Source organism: Euprymna scolopes, chromosome 2 (assembly GCF_053919585.1).
Source record: "Euprymna scolopes isolate OS-2025 chromosome 2, ASM5391958v1, whole genome shotgun sequence".
Lineage (NCBI taxonomy): Eukaryota > Metazoa > Mollusca > Cephalopoda > Sepiida > Sepiolidae > Euprymna > Euprymna scolopes.
In genome coordinates, this window is record NC_136483.1 from 13179659 (window position 1) to 13198063 (window position 18405).

General features: G+C 31.9%; 1 protein-coding gene across 1 annotated transcript in view; it reads right to left on the reverse strand.

Annotated features, from left to right (window-relative positions):
* Window positions 1–2133: 2133 nt before the first annotated feature.
* Window positions 2134–18405, reverse strand: part of LOC145288623 (F-box only protein 4-like) — a 66325-nt gene continuing 50053 nt past the window's right edge. Inside the window, exons 3-6 of the mRNA XM_080136342.1 lie at window positions 17322–17542; window positions 9368–9574; window positions 7394–7575; window positions 2134–2531 (exon numbers count right to left, since the gene is read on the reverse strand). Of these exons, the coding sequence (XP_079992468.1) occupies window positions 2451–2531; window positions 7394–7575; window positions 9368–9574; window positions 17322–17542 (691 nt within the window). The 3' untranslated portion in view covers window positions 2134–2450. The remainder of the gene's footprint in view (window positions 2532–7393; window positions 7576–9367; window positions 9575–17321; window positions 17543–18405) is intronic.

An 18405-nucleotide genomic window follows, 5' to 3' on the forward strand; every position in this document is an offset into this window, starting at 1 on the left:
TGTGTAGATTCTCAGTATTTACTGTAACATTGCTCAATAGGTAATAAGGTATGAAAAGATATTTATGGCGATTAAGTTAATCAGAGGCATCCACCTTTCATCTCTGTTGAGAATCACAATACAATTTCCATGAACTAAACTTGATACTTCCCTATGGAGATGAAACGTAGATGCCTTTGTGTAGTTTAATTGCCATAAATATATTTTCATACCTTACTAATATATATATATATATATATATATATATATATATATATATATATATATATATCGCTGTAGTTTCCTAGATGTAAATCCATTGAAATTCTGCTGTTTATCAAAAAGTGCTCAATACCAAAACAGAGCTTTATTATAGTATACTTATATATTCAAACATTACTGGCTACATTACGAACTGGACAGTTTCTTTATTCAAACTTACCATAACCTAACCCTAACAAAACCTGAAGGTAACTCTAACAAACCCTAAACTTTTAATTTGCAAAATCACTTTAGTTTTGTTTGTATTTTGTACAAGCATGACTCCCCCACCGCCAGCAAAAATAAAAATCCATACACAGTGATCTCTCTCTAAAGCTTAAAATATTTTGAAGATATTTTTTATAATGAAATCATTTTATATTCCATCTCAGGCAATGCTAAGATACAGGTCCTGCTAGTAAATAAATAAATAAATATCCTCATCTTTCTTGTTTTTGGAGAAACATTTTGGATAATGTTATTGTTTTACAGACCAGTAGGTCAATTTAAAGAGAATATTTTGGGTCTATTCTTTTTCCAATGATCTTTGCACTCATCCTAGCACACTGATTATAAAACTGAATTTTATTTTCAATATAGAATGTAAACAATTATTTACCACTTTTTTTTCTTTTAAATATTAATAAACTTAATGATGCAAAGGTCAGGAGTCAAACATGGCTGACAAAATAAAAGAAAAGAGCTTCTAAGAAAATGGGAAAAAGTGTAAGAAAAAGAAGCGTTTTTTGGCTTGTTTTTTCACATTTTTTTTTTTACATGTACATCTTAGAGCATGTGCATAGTTTACTAATATGAAAGCATACTGAATTTTTAAAACTATTTTGAACATGTCTACATTTTCTAATAAATTATGAAATTATTAAAGCAACTTTAGGCACTATTATTGTTTTGTTTAGTGTCAGTTCAGTCGAAATAGTTTATAGTCTGATTGGATGAAGTTGAATGGTCAATGATTTTGTATAGATTTGTTTAACAAAAAACATTTGGAGGTCATTTAATGTCAAAACACAATTCACCTCTAGGGGAACCGATTCATTAAACACAAGTTGTTATTTAACCCTTAGCTTGGCAGAGTTAGGGGATCATACCGTTCTCAAACAGTAACCATGCATAAATACACACATATAGGTTTATCTACTTCATATATATACATTATATATATATATATATATATATATATATATATATATATATATATATATATATATATATATTATTGCCTAATTACAGGATAATCAGATGGACAAAACCCGGGTATTTCCAGCGAACACAGTAATGTATAACATGTAAATAAAATGATAAATATTAGCTCTTGTATGATTTATGATTGAGCACTTTGGGGGGGGGGTAACTAATTTGCTTACACACATAAGAAATGTCACATCCAGAATCGTAATATTTCTACACAGCAGCTCATCATCTATAATTAACATCCATCGTTCCATGAAAAAATTCACACAATGTCATCTCATGATGGACACAGAATATTGTGTTTGAGTGTGTGAATGTGTGTGTGTGAATGGACACAGAATATTGTGTTTGAGTGTGTGAATGTGTGTGTGTGAATGGACACAGAATATTGTGTCTGAGTGTGTGAATATATATATATTAGATATATACAGTATGACATAATATATATATATATGATGAAATAGATACTGCATTCAATTACGTTAATAACAGCATAATATATTAACCATCTATACTAGTGGTTTTAGAGGTAATTTGAAACTCATTGAATATCACATTAACCTCCATCTTCAGTAGCAGATTATATATTCAAAATTAAATTTATTAGAAAACTCTTTTTGAGTTAACTGCAAAGAATTATCAACTTGCAAAAAGCTACAATAACTTGATATACAGTGAAATGCATATACATATCGATTTTATAGATTTCAATTATTTTTTAAATCATATTCCAAATAAAGAATACACCCAATGGTATGTGTGTGTGTCTTTTTTATACTTATGTTTTTTCACAGTATCCAGGGTAAGAACAATGGCAAAAAAATTGTATAAATAAAAAAAAATGAAAGAAAAATAACAAGGTCACAAAAAGTGTAACTGGTGTCACATTTAACCAATTGTAAAGACGACCCTGCCAAAAACCGGGAATTCATGCTTTTATCACAGAGCTCAGCAGTTTGTTCCTAGTGCCAAATCTATTGGGTACTTTTTTCTTCTCTTCACTGGGGCTCACAGAGTTCCAGCACCCATTTCATACCTTCATAAGCACCAGACAATTCATGGACAAAACACTGTCTCACCTGAAATACAGAAAAAAAAAAAATAGAATGACATACAATGAGTACAAAATTCCACCAAAACATACAGTTCTCTAAGTAACTCAACCCTGACCCAAAATCAAACAGAGTCATGTGACCATAATTTTTAATGGTCTGTGTAGTTAAATGAAATATAAAAATTCCACACTTGCTTTCTTTAATCTAATTTTTTTTTTTAAATAATCAAAATTCTCTGTAATGTGAGAACTTTAGATGATACTTTCAGTTTATTTTCCAAATAAAATATTCATTGTTAAAGTTTTATCTATATAAATAAAACAGTAAATGTATGTGTATAAATATTTAACCAATAAACTCTTAAACTACTGATCAGATAACACTGAAATTAATAAGAAATAGTAATCATACACCAAGGAAAGTTTATGATAAGTAAAACCTTTGTTTGGATGGATGAATAATATATGCAGAAATATGTTGATAAGTTGAAATGCAAAATGTTCATTTCAATTTGTTTACATATTTCTACTAGTTTTGTGCATGCGCAAATTCATTCATAGCTTGAAATGGTTTAATTTTAAACTTTTCTTATCTATCTGCCAATTTAGCTCAAATGGTAGGGAATGCCGCTGGAGTGCTAAATGGATGAACATGGGGTTGGAGCACTAAATGTTTTTATTTTGATTCTAGCTGATGGTGCCCAAGTCATTTTTTTAACTTTTGCAATCAGTATTATATATATATATATGTATATAATATTCAATAAAGAATTGGCTCTTTAATAATAAATATGAAATCTGTATGAATTAAAATATATTTAAGTAAATTTTATGATTCGGCAAAGTCATGCATACCCCCCCCCCTTCAATTTTTTATAAAAATATCTAAAAACAAAAAGCTGTTGTGGGAAAGGAATATATTTTTAAATAGATACCTTGTATTCATAATTTCCCAAGCAAGGGTGCAGAAATACCTGGTTTAGAACAAGGTGTAAGGTTACCTCCAGTATAAAGTACCCACAGACCTCGGAGAAGGAAAACTGGTGTAAAGCCTGTTAAACTGACCTCACGTCATGACACCAAACTACTAGGGGGGAGGGGGAGGCCTCCTTAGTCCTGGTTGATAACCTTCCTAGAGCTGGGGACTTGAACAAATTATTTAGTTTGCGAACCTAAATTGTTTAAAGTATAGATAGGCTTTACCTATCGCACTTTAACACTCCTTTGTCTATTAGCCAGGCACAGAGGTACCATCTGAGAGACTCACCTGAGAAACTCAGCGTTTGGCCTTGTTTCCTGACTAGGACGATAAACACCCCCCCACACACACACACACTCAGTTTCTTTCTTTCTCTCATTTCTTTCTTTCTCCTATCTCTCTCAAGCTGATTAATTTGGGAACATTTGCTTGCTACTCCTGTTTACACAACTAGTCTGGGCCACTCTTGTCTGACAAGCTGAAGGTACAGGTTTGACAGCTTTTCTGGTTGCTATTTCTGACTGGCAGTACAGGTACCCTAACTCTTAGGTAGCACTAAGAGTGGTATCTCTATCTGCTTATTGTTTACATATACAACAAAAACTGTGTTTATACTACTACTGCGTCATGTTTAGATGAATTACTTCCCTTTGGAAGTGTTACAGTCATGCTAACCTGACAAGCAAAATTATTATATAGATAGTGTTTATAAAATAGAAATCTATTTTATCATTTAAAAATAATAACTCGATTTTTTTTTACTCAAATGTAATTTCAATGTTTCATTGTATTAAATCTACCAGATTTAAAACTCTTATTCACTTTTGAATATATATTTCTTTAAATACATCTATTTTTGTTATAGATTGATATATATGAATAGAACGGAGATGAGAAAGTAATTGTCATGCATTGAAGAAATCAAATTTGATGCTTGAAAAAAACATGAGTAGAAGACAATGAAAAGGATTGTATAACAAAAGAAGAATTTGTTTGGAGGCAAAAAACAAACACGTGTGTTGGAATGTAGCTCTGAATATAATAGCTAATGTGAGAAGCAGACTATCTTTCTATACGTGAACATGTAATAAAGGGAGTGACAGCAGCTAAGTGGTTAACAGCACGGACTGAAAATCTGGGTGTGGCAAGTTGGAATCCAGTTACTTTCACAGAAACACGTTCATCAAACCTACACCTGTCTTTGCATCTTACCTCCAGGAGAGGAGATAAATGACATAAAGAAGAAAATATCATCATTTGTAATTAACAACAATCAGGTAAAGGACAGATGAAACCATCAAGAATTATTACCAGACCTTCTGAAGTAAAACTAATGGTCGAGCCATAGAAGTTACTAGACAATCATCAACACTATATAAACACCTCCCAAAGAAGAAAGCTGTCATAACTTACAATAAGCTGTCATAACTTACAACTATCTGAAATACTCCTCTATGCTGGCTTTCTTAAATTTTCTTTCTGCATAATCCTTAATCAACAGAAAAAATTGCTTTTATTTAATGGAAATCGCTTGAGACAAGGCGTGAAGCTAATTGATGTAAGGATCTAACAAAAACAAAAGATGGTTACCTTGATGATAAAGATGTTGTATATGCCAGCAACAGAGTTAATATGTATTTGTTCAGTTTGTTTGTTTGTTTTTTCATTTTATTTCTAACTTTTTTTACTATCAAATTGAATTGTAAAATAAATATGAAAACTTTTAAGAAAAATTAAAGAAACTGTATTCCTTGTGTAGTATAAAAGAGCGAATTAGATCTCATACTTTTGATTAGTTCTAAAGTCAAGGTCCAGTGTTTAGATTTAAAATCGATCAATGCCATAGGGAGGGTGCATATTAGTTACAATATCTTTTCACTACAGTAATTTGTACTTAATATGAGGTTGAGGTTTGCACCATATAACTATTATTATTTCTGCCAACCCTGCATTTCCAAGGCAGCCTTAATAATATCTTCAAAGCATAATGTTAGAAATTCCAAAAATGAAGTCATCTCTCATTGTAAATGTAGGAGAAAATTTAAGTACATTCAATTTCTGGTCGTAACAGATACACCACCCCCATCTTCTTCTTTATCTTAATAGTCTACATTATATTTACCTCAACTGTACCTAGACTTTACTATTTTAAAATATCTATTCCTTTTTATTGATCTAGCTTTTAATATATTTTCATAACTTCATATAATTGTTTACATCTATTTTGATTATTCTATTCGATCCCACTATAGTATAAATTCAAACAAAATTCTCATATGTTTTTAATTTCAATACATGGGTAGAACTAGATAGTAAGCTATGAATATATATATGGCAATTAAGCTACACAAAGTTTTTCACATTTCATCCTCATGAGGACTCATCAGGCTAATGTATGGAATTAATGTTACTGGTTGTTTTATATATAATACACATGGTATTACGTTTGCTAGTTAACCAATCAGATTCTTCATTATTCCTGCTCCTATTTTCACCAACCAAGACTCGGCATTTATACATTCTGCATAACTTAATTGTTATATATGTTTTCATAACATATATATATATATATATATATATATATATATATATATTAGTGATGGGACGATACAATTACAGATTCTGTACAAAATTTTCAATTCTGATTCTTTTTAAAATCTCTAAATATTTAACTACAAAGTTGTTGTTTTTCCCGATTACCATAAAAACATATGTTAAATGTGTTTATGCTTTCTCAAACGTAGAAACACACTTGTGGGAAATTTATCTATAGATTTTAGTTTTAATGGTAGTTTAAAATCAACAAATATGTTTTATTTCATTATTGCTATCAGCAGTGGAAAGTTTTGTTTTAAACAAAATCAAATAAAATGATAACTAAATGAATCATTTTGGGGATCAGAAAATAGACAGAAATTTTCCCGATTCCGATAACCCCTAAAGTCTTGATTTTTCCAATTCACAATTCTGATTAATTGTTCCTGTTAAATGTTGAGCCATTATGTTGGTGGTAGTAAATCAAATCGGCAAAGAATCAATGCAGTCACAATCTCGAGTGCTGAGTAATTCTTTAGAATAAAGATGGCGGCATTAGATCGGCAAAGAATCAATGCAGTCACAATCAGCAGTGGTTCAGTCGTTCAAGATGGAAGTTGACAGCAAACTGACTTGAATCCAAAATTCAATATCTTTATAATGAGGTCAGAGGCTTCTCATTGGTCAATTGTCCAAACCATAGTTATAAATAAGATCATCTATAGCATTGGGGTCATACCCTCAATAGTCAAAAACATTTTTACAGTCCCAATGCATTATATATATATATATATATATATATATATATATATATTTTTTTTTTATTTTTTTTTTTTTTTAAACAGTAATCTACATATACGCATGTTTCAAGGTAACTACCTCTCATCAGCGTAGCTTGACTGTTTCTAGGAATCAAACTCCAGACCATGTGTATCACAGTCCGGTGCATTAACCGTACCACTACAAACTCCTAGATGACTTTTACTGTTTATTTTTATCGTTTATAAATTTAGGTTTGTTGTTGTTTTTTCTTAACGATAAATACACATATAACAAGGAAACCCAACGTTGCCTGGGATTGAATGAGGATCAACAAATGTTCCCAACTTCCATTCAATAGTATTATATTTTATTAGATATATATACTGCAGATGATATTTGTTCACAATTTTCAATTTTTTTAATGGACATAATTTTATTCTGAGACCACGTCAATTCAAAAATTTTGTTTATATTTAAAAATGCTTGAATGATATATACTACGTCGTAAACCTATTCTAAATCGCAGATGCTGCTGAATGTAAAAGGTTTTTGAAGAAAACAATCAAAATGAGTCAGAGAAGAAAAAAATATTAACAAGAAAACAAACCTACCTGCCATGGTTTTGTTAGAGTGGACAATTTTAGAGATTTGACTATATCAATGCAAGTAAGAGTTGGTAATGGATTCTGACCAGTGGGCATATCAGGTATACAGGCCAGAACAAGGACAGGTGTGTGCGTTGCTGACCACCTTTCATTGGTCACATTTAGCAATTCTTTCTCAGCCCAACTCACTGCAGAAAAAAAAAAACAGAAAATGAAAATAAATAAACAGAGTTGAAATCATCATCAGTTTAACGTATGTTTTATATGCTGGCATGTGTTGGATGGCTTTTAAAAATGTGATTATAAATACAAGAGATCAACCGTTTTATTGTGCTGATTTCATGCTTGTTCAGAATAACAACGAAAATCGAAAAATTGAATTTCAACTAAAAGCAATATTATCTACTTAAGTGTCATGTCGAAATTTGTAGCATATTACTACATTATTGTAGAAAACATTAACATGCAATTATTTTGAAATGTAACTTAAACAAGGGAAGTAATTCATAGTTTGGAATCTTTATTATTTAAGTAAAACTTGCAATTTTTATTAGTAATTAATTTTTTATGTTAGTAATTTTTGGACATGTTTTCTAATTTTGGCATGGTAATTAAATCGATAACATTGCTTTTAGTCAAAACTGACTTTTTTTAAATTTTTGTTATTCCAAACAAGCAGTACCAATTCTTATCATTAGATTATGGGTGCAAGTTCTGAGTGGATGAAATCTTAACGTTTATATAAACATTTTTAACTCCCAAAATCATTCTGACAACCCACAACTACTAAAAATTTTTACGTTAACAAAATCCCTAAGCGATCACTTCCCAATTAGCAAAGACATTTGCTTTTGTTTATCATATCCCATCCGTGAGATATATTTTATCATTAAAATGATGGGTGTAATGTAATTTAAGTGTATAAATCAATAAGGTTTGCTTTTTTACAGTTCAATAAATACTTTATATTAGCATTCATTTATTAATAAATACATAAAATTTAATGCTTCTTTGTTAATAGAGCAAAATTCTGAAGCCGGAAAAATCAATTTTTATTAAAAATCAATTTTATCTACTTAACTGTCATGTCACAATTAGTTAAATATTATTGCATTATTAAATAAAATACGATTTTTCAATCTGTATAAAAAAAAAAGCTTCGCCATATTTGTTGGCAACATATGACATAAAAACAAGGGGAATAACTCACAGAATGTATTAAAATATAAAAATGTAATAAATAACAAAATAAACATAACATATACTTTTTTATGTAAAAATAACTGTTCCAATAAACATGAAATAAATAAAGTGGACATAACATATATATAGATTTTTTTTTTTTTTTTTTTGATAATTGTTGAATTCAAAGTTTGGTTTGTTTGGGTTTTTTTTATTTGTAACCGAGTATAGTTCACATTTCCCTCTCACAGGGACACAGTCATGAACCTATCAGAAGTCTATGTGCCTGAAGGAAATCTAACAGTCTGCATTTATTATTTGTAAAAAAAATAAATATCCCTCTGATTCAATGTATTCAAGTCCATGTTCCAACTTCCCCAGAATTGACCTAAGATTTTCAAAATTTCCAGACAATAATTACTTCCCCTTTCAAATTTTCCGGTTTTCTTTTTAGCAAAACTCAATTTTTGTTCTTTGAAAATTATTTTCATTAATAATTATTTTTCTACCTTATCACTTTATGTAATTTGGATATGGCATGACATGACAATTATGTAGATTTAGTTTTAGTTGAAACTGAATATTTTAATTTTTGAATTTCGCTCTAATAATGAAAAAACTCTGAGAATTTTCTTATGATCAGATAATTCTGATTTTTGTAAGATTTTCTTTTGATCATTAGTATTCATGTTTTGGTTAGAAAACAAATCCTTTAAAATGCAATATTAATCTCAAAATAAAATTATAGACTATAAATCGAACCATTTACTAAGGTTTTGTCATAAGAAAAAATCTTACAAGATCCTGGATCTGAAGCATCGACCACAAAAACGAATCCATCCAATGTTCGGCACAATTCTTTGAGTTGTTGTATATGTTCAAGACGACTTAACCTACGAATGCCCTGGTTGGCAGGGTTTTCACGTTCATTCTTTGTACCTGAATACATCACCGTCAGATTGAAAGCTTTGTCATGAACACTCATCGTAAAGAAAGAACCAACACCTGAAAAACAAACAAAAAATTTGGCGTTTATACAGTATGGGATGCAAAGGAAAACTGCATTCAAAGTAAAAATTTTCAAAATAATTCATTTTTCATGCAAAAATAAGTATCTGCACCAAAAATTAAGAAAAATTATCAAGTAGTTACTTTTTTTATGAGGGAGTCACCACTTATCAAAGCCCAAAGGCTACTTGAGGATAAGGGTTAATGAGTGTACAATGCTCACCAAGATAACAGTGTAGTGATCATTAGTGGTGGAAAGTGGGTAGAAATTTCAACAAGAACTTGGTTACATTGGACTTGAAGATGACCATGTTGCAGTTAGCTGGAAAGCAGACCAACAGAACAGAATTCCACAAGTGAGAAGTTTTAGGAAAGAAGGCTACTTCTGCAGTTTAAAGGCAGTTTTTCCATGAATCTAGCTCAGCAACACCAAGCAGGCAATGAAAACTGCCGGATTATACCGAGCAAATGGAAGTCAATAAAAAAAAAAATAATCAAAAAGAAAGAAAATAGAACAAACAAGGATGGAATACTGCTGCCATATCTGGGCAGGAGCTGCTAAAAACAGCCTATCCTGCCTTGACAGAGTACAAAATAGACTTTGTGGCTTAGTGGGGGATGCCCTTTTCTCTACCCTGCAACCTCTCTCCCACAGAAGAGACATTGCGAGCCTATCCTTGTTTTATCGTTATTTCCATGGCGGGTGCTCGTCTGAGCTCCAATCTCTGGTCCCCCCTCGCCAATCTTTCACGAAAAACACCCGTTTAGCTGAATCCACTGTGAAAAATTTCCCCCACTCTATATCTGTGCCTAGATCAAAACGCGGATTCCATGAACAGAGCTTCTTTCTTAGAACTGCACGCCTGTGGAACTCTGTTCCGTCTGCCTGCTTCCCACCGGACTACAACTTGGATGTCTTCAAGTCCAATGTTAACAAATTCCTAATGAACCGCCCCCTTAAGTAAACACTTCATCAAATCTCCACACTAACGTAATGTACTTGCAATAACCCTTATCCCTGAGTGGCTTCCGGGCCTTGATAAGTGCTGATCACTGTGTAAATTTAAAAAAAAAAAAAAAAAAAAATACAGTGATAATTTCATAAATTTTACTCTTTCTTTTTCTGCTTTTTTATGACAAATGTGGCGGGGGGGGGGGGTGATAAAAGCTTTGCTTCTTTGAATTAGTGAACAAATATATTTTTTGTTTTATTTGTGTATGGAAAGTTATTTTGGAATTTTTTTACTACCTGCCCCAGCATAGTATCAACACCCCCAACCTTCCCATGTTAAGAATAGCTTTTGAGCCATTCTTAACATGGGGAGGTTGTGGGTGTTATTAGTGTTGGGACGATTCCTAAATTTTTTCCGATTCCAGGAAAATATTGATTAACGATTCAGATACCAAGTACAATTCTAATTCCTGTGAAATTGTTGTTTTGAAATATACCATTATATAATCAAATGTTTTTGTGTGGCGAAAATATTTGGTACAGCGAAAAAGTGGAAATACAATTAAGGGAATTTTGAAAACGATTTGCTTTTATTCGTAAAATTTCTTTCATTGAAGATAAGTCAAAACAAATATTTTAACCATGAATTAAACATGCACCATGAAATTAATAACAATCAATTTCAGAAGTTATTTTATATATTAAAAAATATAAAGAAAAAATAAGTCGTGATTAATTCAACAAAAATACAATAACATCAAATTTCAAGGGAATAACATGTTTTGTTTATCTTTTGATATTCATTTTTTTGTTTTATTTTCTCTTTATCTTTGAAAACTTTTTAAAATTTAATCCGCAAATATATGTCAGCCTATGTCACGGTAACATATATTGAGTACGTTTCTAACAGTATTTTGCATAGTTTTTATTTTTAATTCCTTTTCCCAAACTTACCATGTCTAAGAGAGAGTCGGGCGCCATTTTTAATTCTCCAATACATCGGTAAACACTATGTTTTTCGAGCTGAATAAACATGTTACATTAAATAAAAACACTAAAACCACATCAAGTTAGGTAGAAAAATAACTTATTTTGCATTTGATAACATTTATTTGTTCTATATTTTTGTAACAACTTTTTTGAATCTATGTCTACAGTAAAACAAACCCAAAAGGAAATTTTTGGTAATTGGGTGAAATTGAGATAAGTAGGTCCCACAGACGAGCCTTGTTCTGACATTCAGAAAATTTAGGTTAACAACCGGTGAAGCTATCGAAAAGTAATCCTTTTGAATGAAGATGGATACAAACAATATTTTTAAAATTAATTTCTTAATTTTACTTAAAAACAAAATGTAAACATAAACAAAATATTTTAGAAAATAATTTCTTAATTTTAAATAAAAATTGATTGTAAAGAATTTTTTTAAAATAATTATTGAAAAATATTGCAGTGTTTACATAGCTGGTTCTTTGGGATAATAGGGGCGCCTGAAACCTCTCTTCCAAAACGAAAAAAGCTTTTGTGTTTTTACTATTTTAAAGCACTTTTTTCTTTTTTTTTTTTTTTTAAAGTTTGAAACACAAGTAGTGGCTAGTTGTTAACTTAGAACAACAAGGGCGGAAGTTCTACAGGATTTAAATGTATTGTAATGCTTTTATTGGGATCGAAAAACGTTTTTCAGCTGCCATATTACTTCCTATTTACTTGCCTCCCCACGAGGGCAAAGTTAGACACAAAGTCAGTTTTTAATGTAAAGAAGTATTTATTACTAAAAAACGAAATGGTGAAATATAAAAGCAAGTTAAGCTAAAAGTAAAAAAATTTTTTTTTTAATTCCAAGAATTTAAGAAAGAAAAAAAATTCAAAGAAATTTCAAACATAACGAACAAGTGAAAATAAAGGCAAGATAAGTCAACGTAAAAAGGAAAACAGATTTTTTTAAACAGCAAAGTTCAAATGTTTGTTTGGATAAAGCAGTTCAACGATTTTTTATTTTTAAATAAAGAAATATTTTTGTACATAAAACAATTCGGAGAGGTTAATGTACTTTCTATATCCATCATTCAAAGGGTCAATAAAGGTAGAAGCACCGGTGTCACATTTCACGTGACCTAACTGCTCAGACGAGGCTCGTCTGCTGGACCTACTTATCTCAGCTGCACCAATTTGACTTTGCTTGTTTTATTTTTTTTAAATATAAAAGGTTCACAGGACATTTTTCATTTACTAATGAGATTTTTCATTCATTTACTAATGGAAGAGTGTCGGAAAAAAAAACTTGCCAAAAGATAAGCGACCTTTTTATTTTAAATTTATTTTTTTTTTAGTTACCAGTTGGAAAATCCACTGATTTTTAACATGATTTAATCACAATGAGAGCACTGTAAAATCTTTTTTCTCTAAGGGTTAAGTATTCATCAACTTTTTCATGAACTTGACATAGTTAGGCTGTTTTATACATAAATAAACTTCGCTCACAAATGAAAACAATGTTACCTCGCGGTATGTGTGTATCTTTGTATACAGGCACATTCAGCTGGTCATTCATCAGCACTGTCGCTTTGTATGGAGACCCACTTGGGGGAGCGATTATTAACCTCCACATATCTCCTTAGTTTGCGGAATTTGTAATAATTTTTAAAGAAAACTTATTTACGAACATAATACTTAAAATATTCTGAAATTTTTAATAATTTTTAAAGAAAAACTATTTGTTGACGTAATGCTTAAACGGTTTCTTGAATTTTAAATAGTTTTTAAAGAAAAATTATTTATGGAATAATTGAATAACTTCCTGAATTATAAATAATTTTTCCAGAAAAATTATTTATGAACAAAATACTTAAAATGCCCCGAAATTCTTAATTCGTTGTAGCTAGACAAGTGTCAGGAGGAGAGGACATTTTCCGTATTTTGCTGACTCACTATTGATAAGAGCACAAATACATGTAAAGCAGGGCCAGATAACTCAGTCTGTTATTTAGCCAAGTAATAATAAATCATGGATACTGTGTAAGCACATTTAATTTTATTCAGTCAATTCAATAACCGAGAAATAAGTATGTATTTACCTGCCTCCACTTAAGAGTAAGTGTTGGGGAATTGGGAGTAGGGGGAAGTGGGAGAATATCAGGACCTAAAAATGAACTTAAGACCAGTTGAAAAAAATAGCCCAGATGAATGCTAAGAAGTGTCATCACAGCACGTAAGAGTTAAACTGGCCCAATTTGGCTGGATCTGCAATAACCATCAATGAGTAGAAGATGGCACACATGTATTGGGCTTGGATGTAGCATTTTTATCAAATATCCTTGCAATATAAACACTGAAATGTACTTCCAGAAGTACCTGCAATCTTGTAATACTGAAAGGAAAATGGAACTTCTTTTCACCAATGCAGCAGTTCTCACCAACACATCTCAGCTCCAATGTTTACTCCTCGTTGTCATTAAAACAGTTATGCCATGCATATGCAGATTAATGCCACATATAAAAAGAAATCCAGCTGCAAACAAGTTCTTCACAAAAATAATATAATGCTATTAAAAAGGAGATTGAACTTGTACTACTGAGATGTGTTACTTCTGCGGAGTGCCCAGAAGAGAATATATCATTTTAGCATGCGATAAAAAAACGTGCTATTTCATATGATTGACCAATCCTGTCAATGTCCACAAATTTTGTAAGGGACGCCACATGTGCTAGTCAATAGATCCTATGCCAATCAAATGAAGTAGCTGGCTGTATGCAGCATCTGGAATAGAGTAGACATGAATATAACCCATCATGGTAGCCAGCATACCATCAGGATTTGACATTCTAGGTTCACTCAATTTACAATATGACGACTCTTACTACAGACAGATTATTCAAATATTGTTCATCAATTAGAATCAATATTTTATGAATGGGACTCACCAGAAAAAATCCTTACTGACAATGACACTGCATTCTGCAGTGATTTGAGCATCTCTTGATTTGAGCATCTCTTAAACAAATAAACAATTCAGTTTTGAGTATGGCATCTACTGCTACGAGGTACAAATTGGAGATACCAACGATAAGTATCTGCTTGATCCAAGAGAAGTGCATGGACTCCACAATATATGCTGCTTGGTTAAAACCTTCCAACAGGATGTTCTTCATGATGGTGTCAGTTGTGTAAAAGAATCCCAGTGACAAGTATTTTTGTTCTTAATCCTAAAAATCAGATAAAAATATAAATGTGACGTGACCATCCCAGGGAACAGTTAAGCTTCCCACGGGGGGAGGTCAAGACTTCTGAAATACTGGAGAAGCCAAGCAGATATGATTTGTTTTTTTCTTTAATTATTATTGGTGTGCCTGGGTGACAGCAAAAGACCTTACTGAGAGAAAGATTGGATTTGTGATTTTCATTGTTATGAAAATCGATAACAATACCATTTTTTTTTTTTTTTGTAAATTGTACTCTGAAAATGGAATGACTCAGGGTTCAAGACTAAGGAGGTTTATAGTTTGAGTAAAATGCATGCAACCCAGAGGGTCACGGAGAATGACCTTTCAGGGCATGAGAATGCTTTCCGATCTACAGGTGCACTCGGGGAGGAGAGGGCCTTCCCTGGGGGTGACGTAACTGGATACGATTAGTTTCACCCCTCCCCTGAGGGGCACAGAGTCGAAACATCAGTCGGAGTTAATTAGAGCAGAGTTGAAGCTGAAATTGGAATCCAAGTTGTTGAGAGTCTGAGACTGTATCTCAACTTGTAAAGAGTCGCCACACCCCTCTCTTCCCACATCAGCCCCACTGCAATACCAAGAAAAATCTACCTATCGACTCAGCAGAGTCTATCAAAATCAATATTGAACATTGCCAAGGCTGCTGCAAGGAAGGTTGGCTCCCTCTACCGTGCTAGAAAACTACTTACGCCTGACAGTATCCTATACCTCTATAAGGCAACCATTCGCCCATGTATGGAGTACTGTTGTCACATCTGGGCTGGTGCATTTGCTGCTTGTCTCTCGCTCCTGGACAGGGTTCAAAAAAGAGTCGCCAACCTGATAGGTCCTGAACTGTCATCTAGGCTTCAGCCTCTGTCCCATCAGCGAGATGTTGCATCCCTCTGCCTGTTCTACAAATACTTTAATGGTGAATGCTCTGACGAACTGCAAACACTTGTACCTCCCGACGTAACTACCCCCGACAAACCCGACAAGCTACTAAGTCTCATCCCTTTACAGTAGAGATCCCTAGGTGCAAGAAAGCCTTTTACTCCAATAGTTTCTTCCCCAGAACTGCGGGTCTTTGGAACTCCCTTCCGGGATTCTGCTTTCCATGATATGCAGAAGTTCAAGTGTAATGTTAACAAACATCTTTCTACTCTTCTCCCTTCATAATGACCCCGCTAATTAAGTCCCTAATAGTAGCCCCCTGCTTCAAAGTGGCACTGTGCCTTGTTTGGGATGAAAATTGAATAAAAAAAAAAACAAAAAAAAACTGGACAATTGTATATAACTATAAATTTGTATATCTTTATATCTTTTCTTGAATTTAATCAGTAGAATAGAGCAATGAGTTGTTTTTCTTTTGCATGAAATTGATTTCCTTCTAGTGCGACAGATCGACGAAGCGTCAACATATCAACCCGATTACGAAATTAAGACAACCAAATCGATTGACAGGTCCTGCCACACTAAGTTACCTTACTGACCTGCGAAGGATGGGTCACATAAAGATTTCTAGGAGAATCTTTCTCTCGTGTAATCCAATAAAGGAGATAAGTCCACATTCTCCATTAAATGGTTATAATATTGACATCCCTCCATGGCTAAGTGATTATAAATATCCTATTTCAGAGTGCGTTTATCTCAAAGTCTGGTTTCTCTAAGTACAACGATTTTGATATTGCATTTGTTAATCCATTGGTTCTCCCCAGGACAGCACATAATGTATTTTTAAAATCTATAAGATAATATATAATAGTACTGCTTACTGAAGAAAGGATAAAATTCAACTATATTCATTAACTTTTCTCCAAGAGTAGTTGGAACCCTCTTAAAAGTTCTTTGAAATTTACTAAAATTATATTTGTTCAATAGTGTATGAACTTATATAAAAAAGTTTTGCCCAATTTGTGTGAATTGCTTTGCTCCTTACCATATGTAAATTTTATCTTAAATGTACAACCTATTGATTTCTAACATATATCGACTGCACCCAGTGTTGTATTTATAAGAAAGTCAATATTTTGCTTTCTAAATAAAATAATTAACGTTTTCCTTTATGTATTCTAATCCATTTTTAATCATTACACTAACTCAATAGTAAAAAATTTAGATATCTTGAATTGGAACCTAATGGGTTATGTTCAATCACAATGAGGACAATCCTTTATTGCTGTCTTTTTGCTGCCAATATCCAACAGTTGTTATATTCCACATTGTCAGTGTAAAACAAACATTGGCTCTTGCAAATACATATACAAGAACTTTTTTTGTAAAGTTCTTAGGAAGCCATAATGCAAATAACCAACTCAAACATGAATAGTTGTTTGCAGAATCAAAAGAATTAATACTGCAAAATATTCAACGTGGTTTCATGTTCATCGTTTCGTATCAAGCCAAATTACAGCTATAAGAAGAGAAAACAAAGATGATGATTTGTTTCCTCATATGGACTGCTCATGTCTGTTAATAAGAACCACAGGTGAGAGAATTAGCAATGATATTTTGTTACTGTGCCAAACATTACATGCAACAAGATGCCTCGTCATTAAATTAAAAAATTCAAACTCATATCCATACACTCACCTGAAAAACTTCCTGGAATAATGCCTGTCGTTTTAAAACCATCATTTTTGTCACAAAGAATACGCTGCATTATTTTTTTGGTTCTTGACTCCAATCCAGGTCCAAATATTCCGATCTTTGGAAGTCTCTTTTGAAATAAGTTCCAGAGGAATGTGAGGTTCCAAAAATTGAAAGTTGGTTCGGTTTTCCACTTTCTCAACTCGGGACAGCATTGTCGATAGCTGAGTAGGAGAGATAAATTTAAATGAAAAAAAAGAAAAGAAAAATAAAGTACAAATTATAAAAATAGAAATAGCTGAAGTTCTCATCCCAGGGCAGGTTTGCAACACAGAAATATCCTTAAACTCTTTAATAAGTGTTATTTCATCATGTCAAGTCAGCAACATGTTTGCTCAAAGTAAACATTGATTTGGTGTTTCTCATACAATTCAGCTCGCTATAAATTGCTGTTTTTGGTTCTTGTCCAGAATTAAACTTACATAAAAAAAACAAAAATAAAGAAAAATCTGTATCATGTACATACCCATGACAAAACAAAAATATCATATTCCAAAACTCGCAAAAACTGATCAATTAGTTTTATTTTTAAATAAGAAAATCAAATTTTTTTATGAGTAACTGAAGAACGACTGCTTGTGTACCATTTAAAAAAAAAAAAAAACAGATAATTTTCTCTCTCCCCCTCCTTTTTTCTCTCTTTATGTTATAATAGGAGATTTATGTTGTAATGCCTAGGAATTTCCATTAATCACTTAAAAATAATATTTTTATGAAAATAAAACTACATGATCAATTTAGATGATTTTTGGAATATGATATTTTCGGTTTGTTACAAGTACGTACATCATACAGATTTTTCTTTATTTTTGTTTTTATACATACAAGGGCAATTCTGGGCAAAAACTATTGTATTTAATCAAATGTATTTTACTAAAACAGAAACAACAGTTGACATTGTAGAGAATAGATTTCAGGGTTAATTCCCAAACAAGTTATTATTGCTTAATAAGCAACAATAACTTGTTTGGGAATTAACTCCAAAGTCTATTCTCTACAATGTCAAATGTTGTTTCTACTAGTTTTA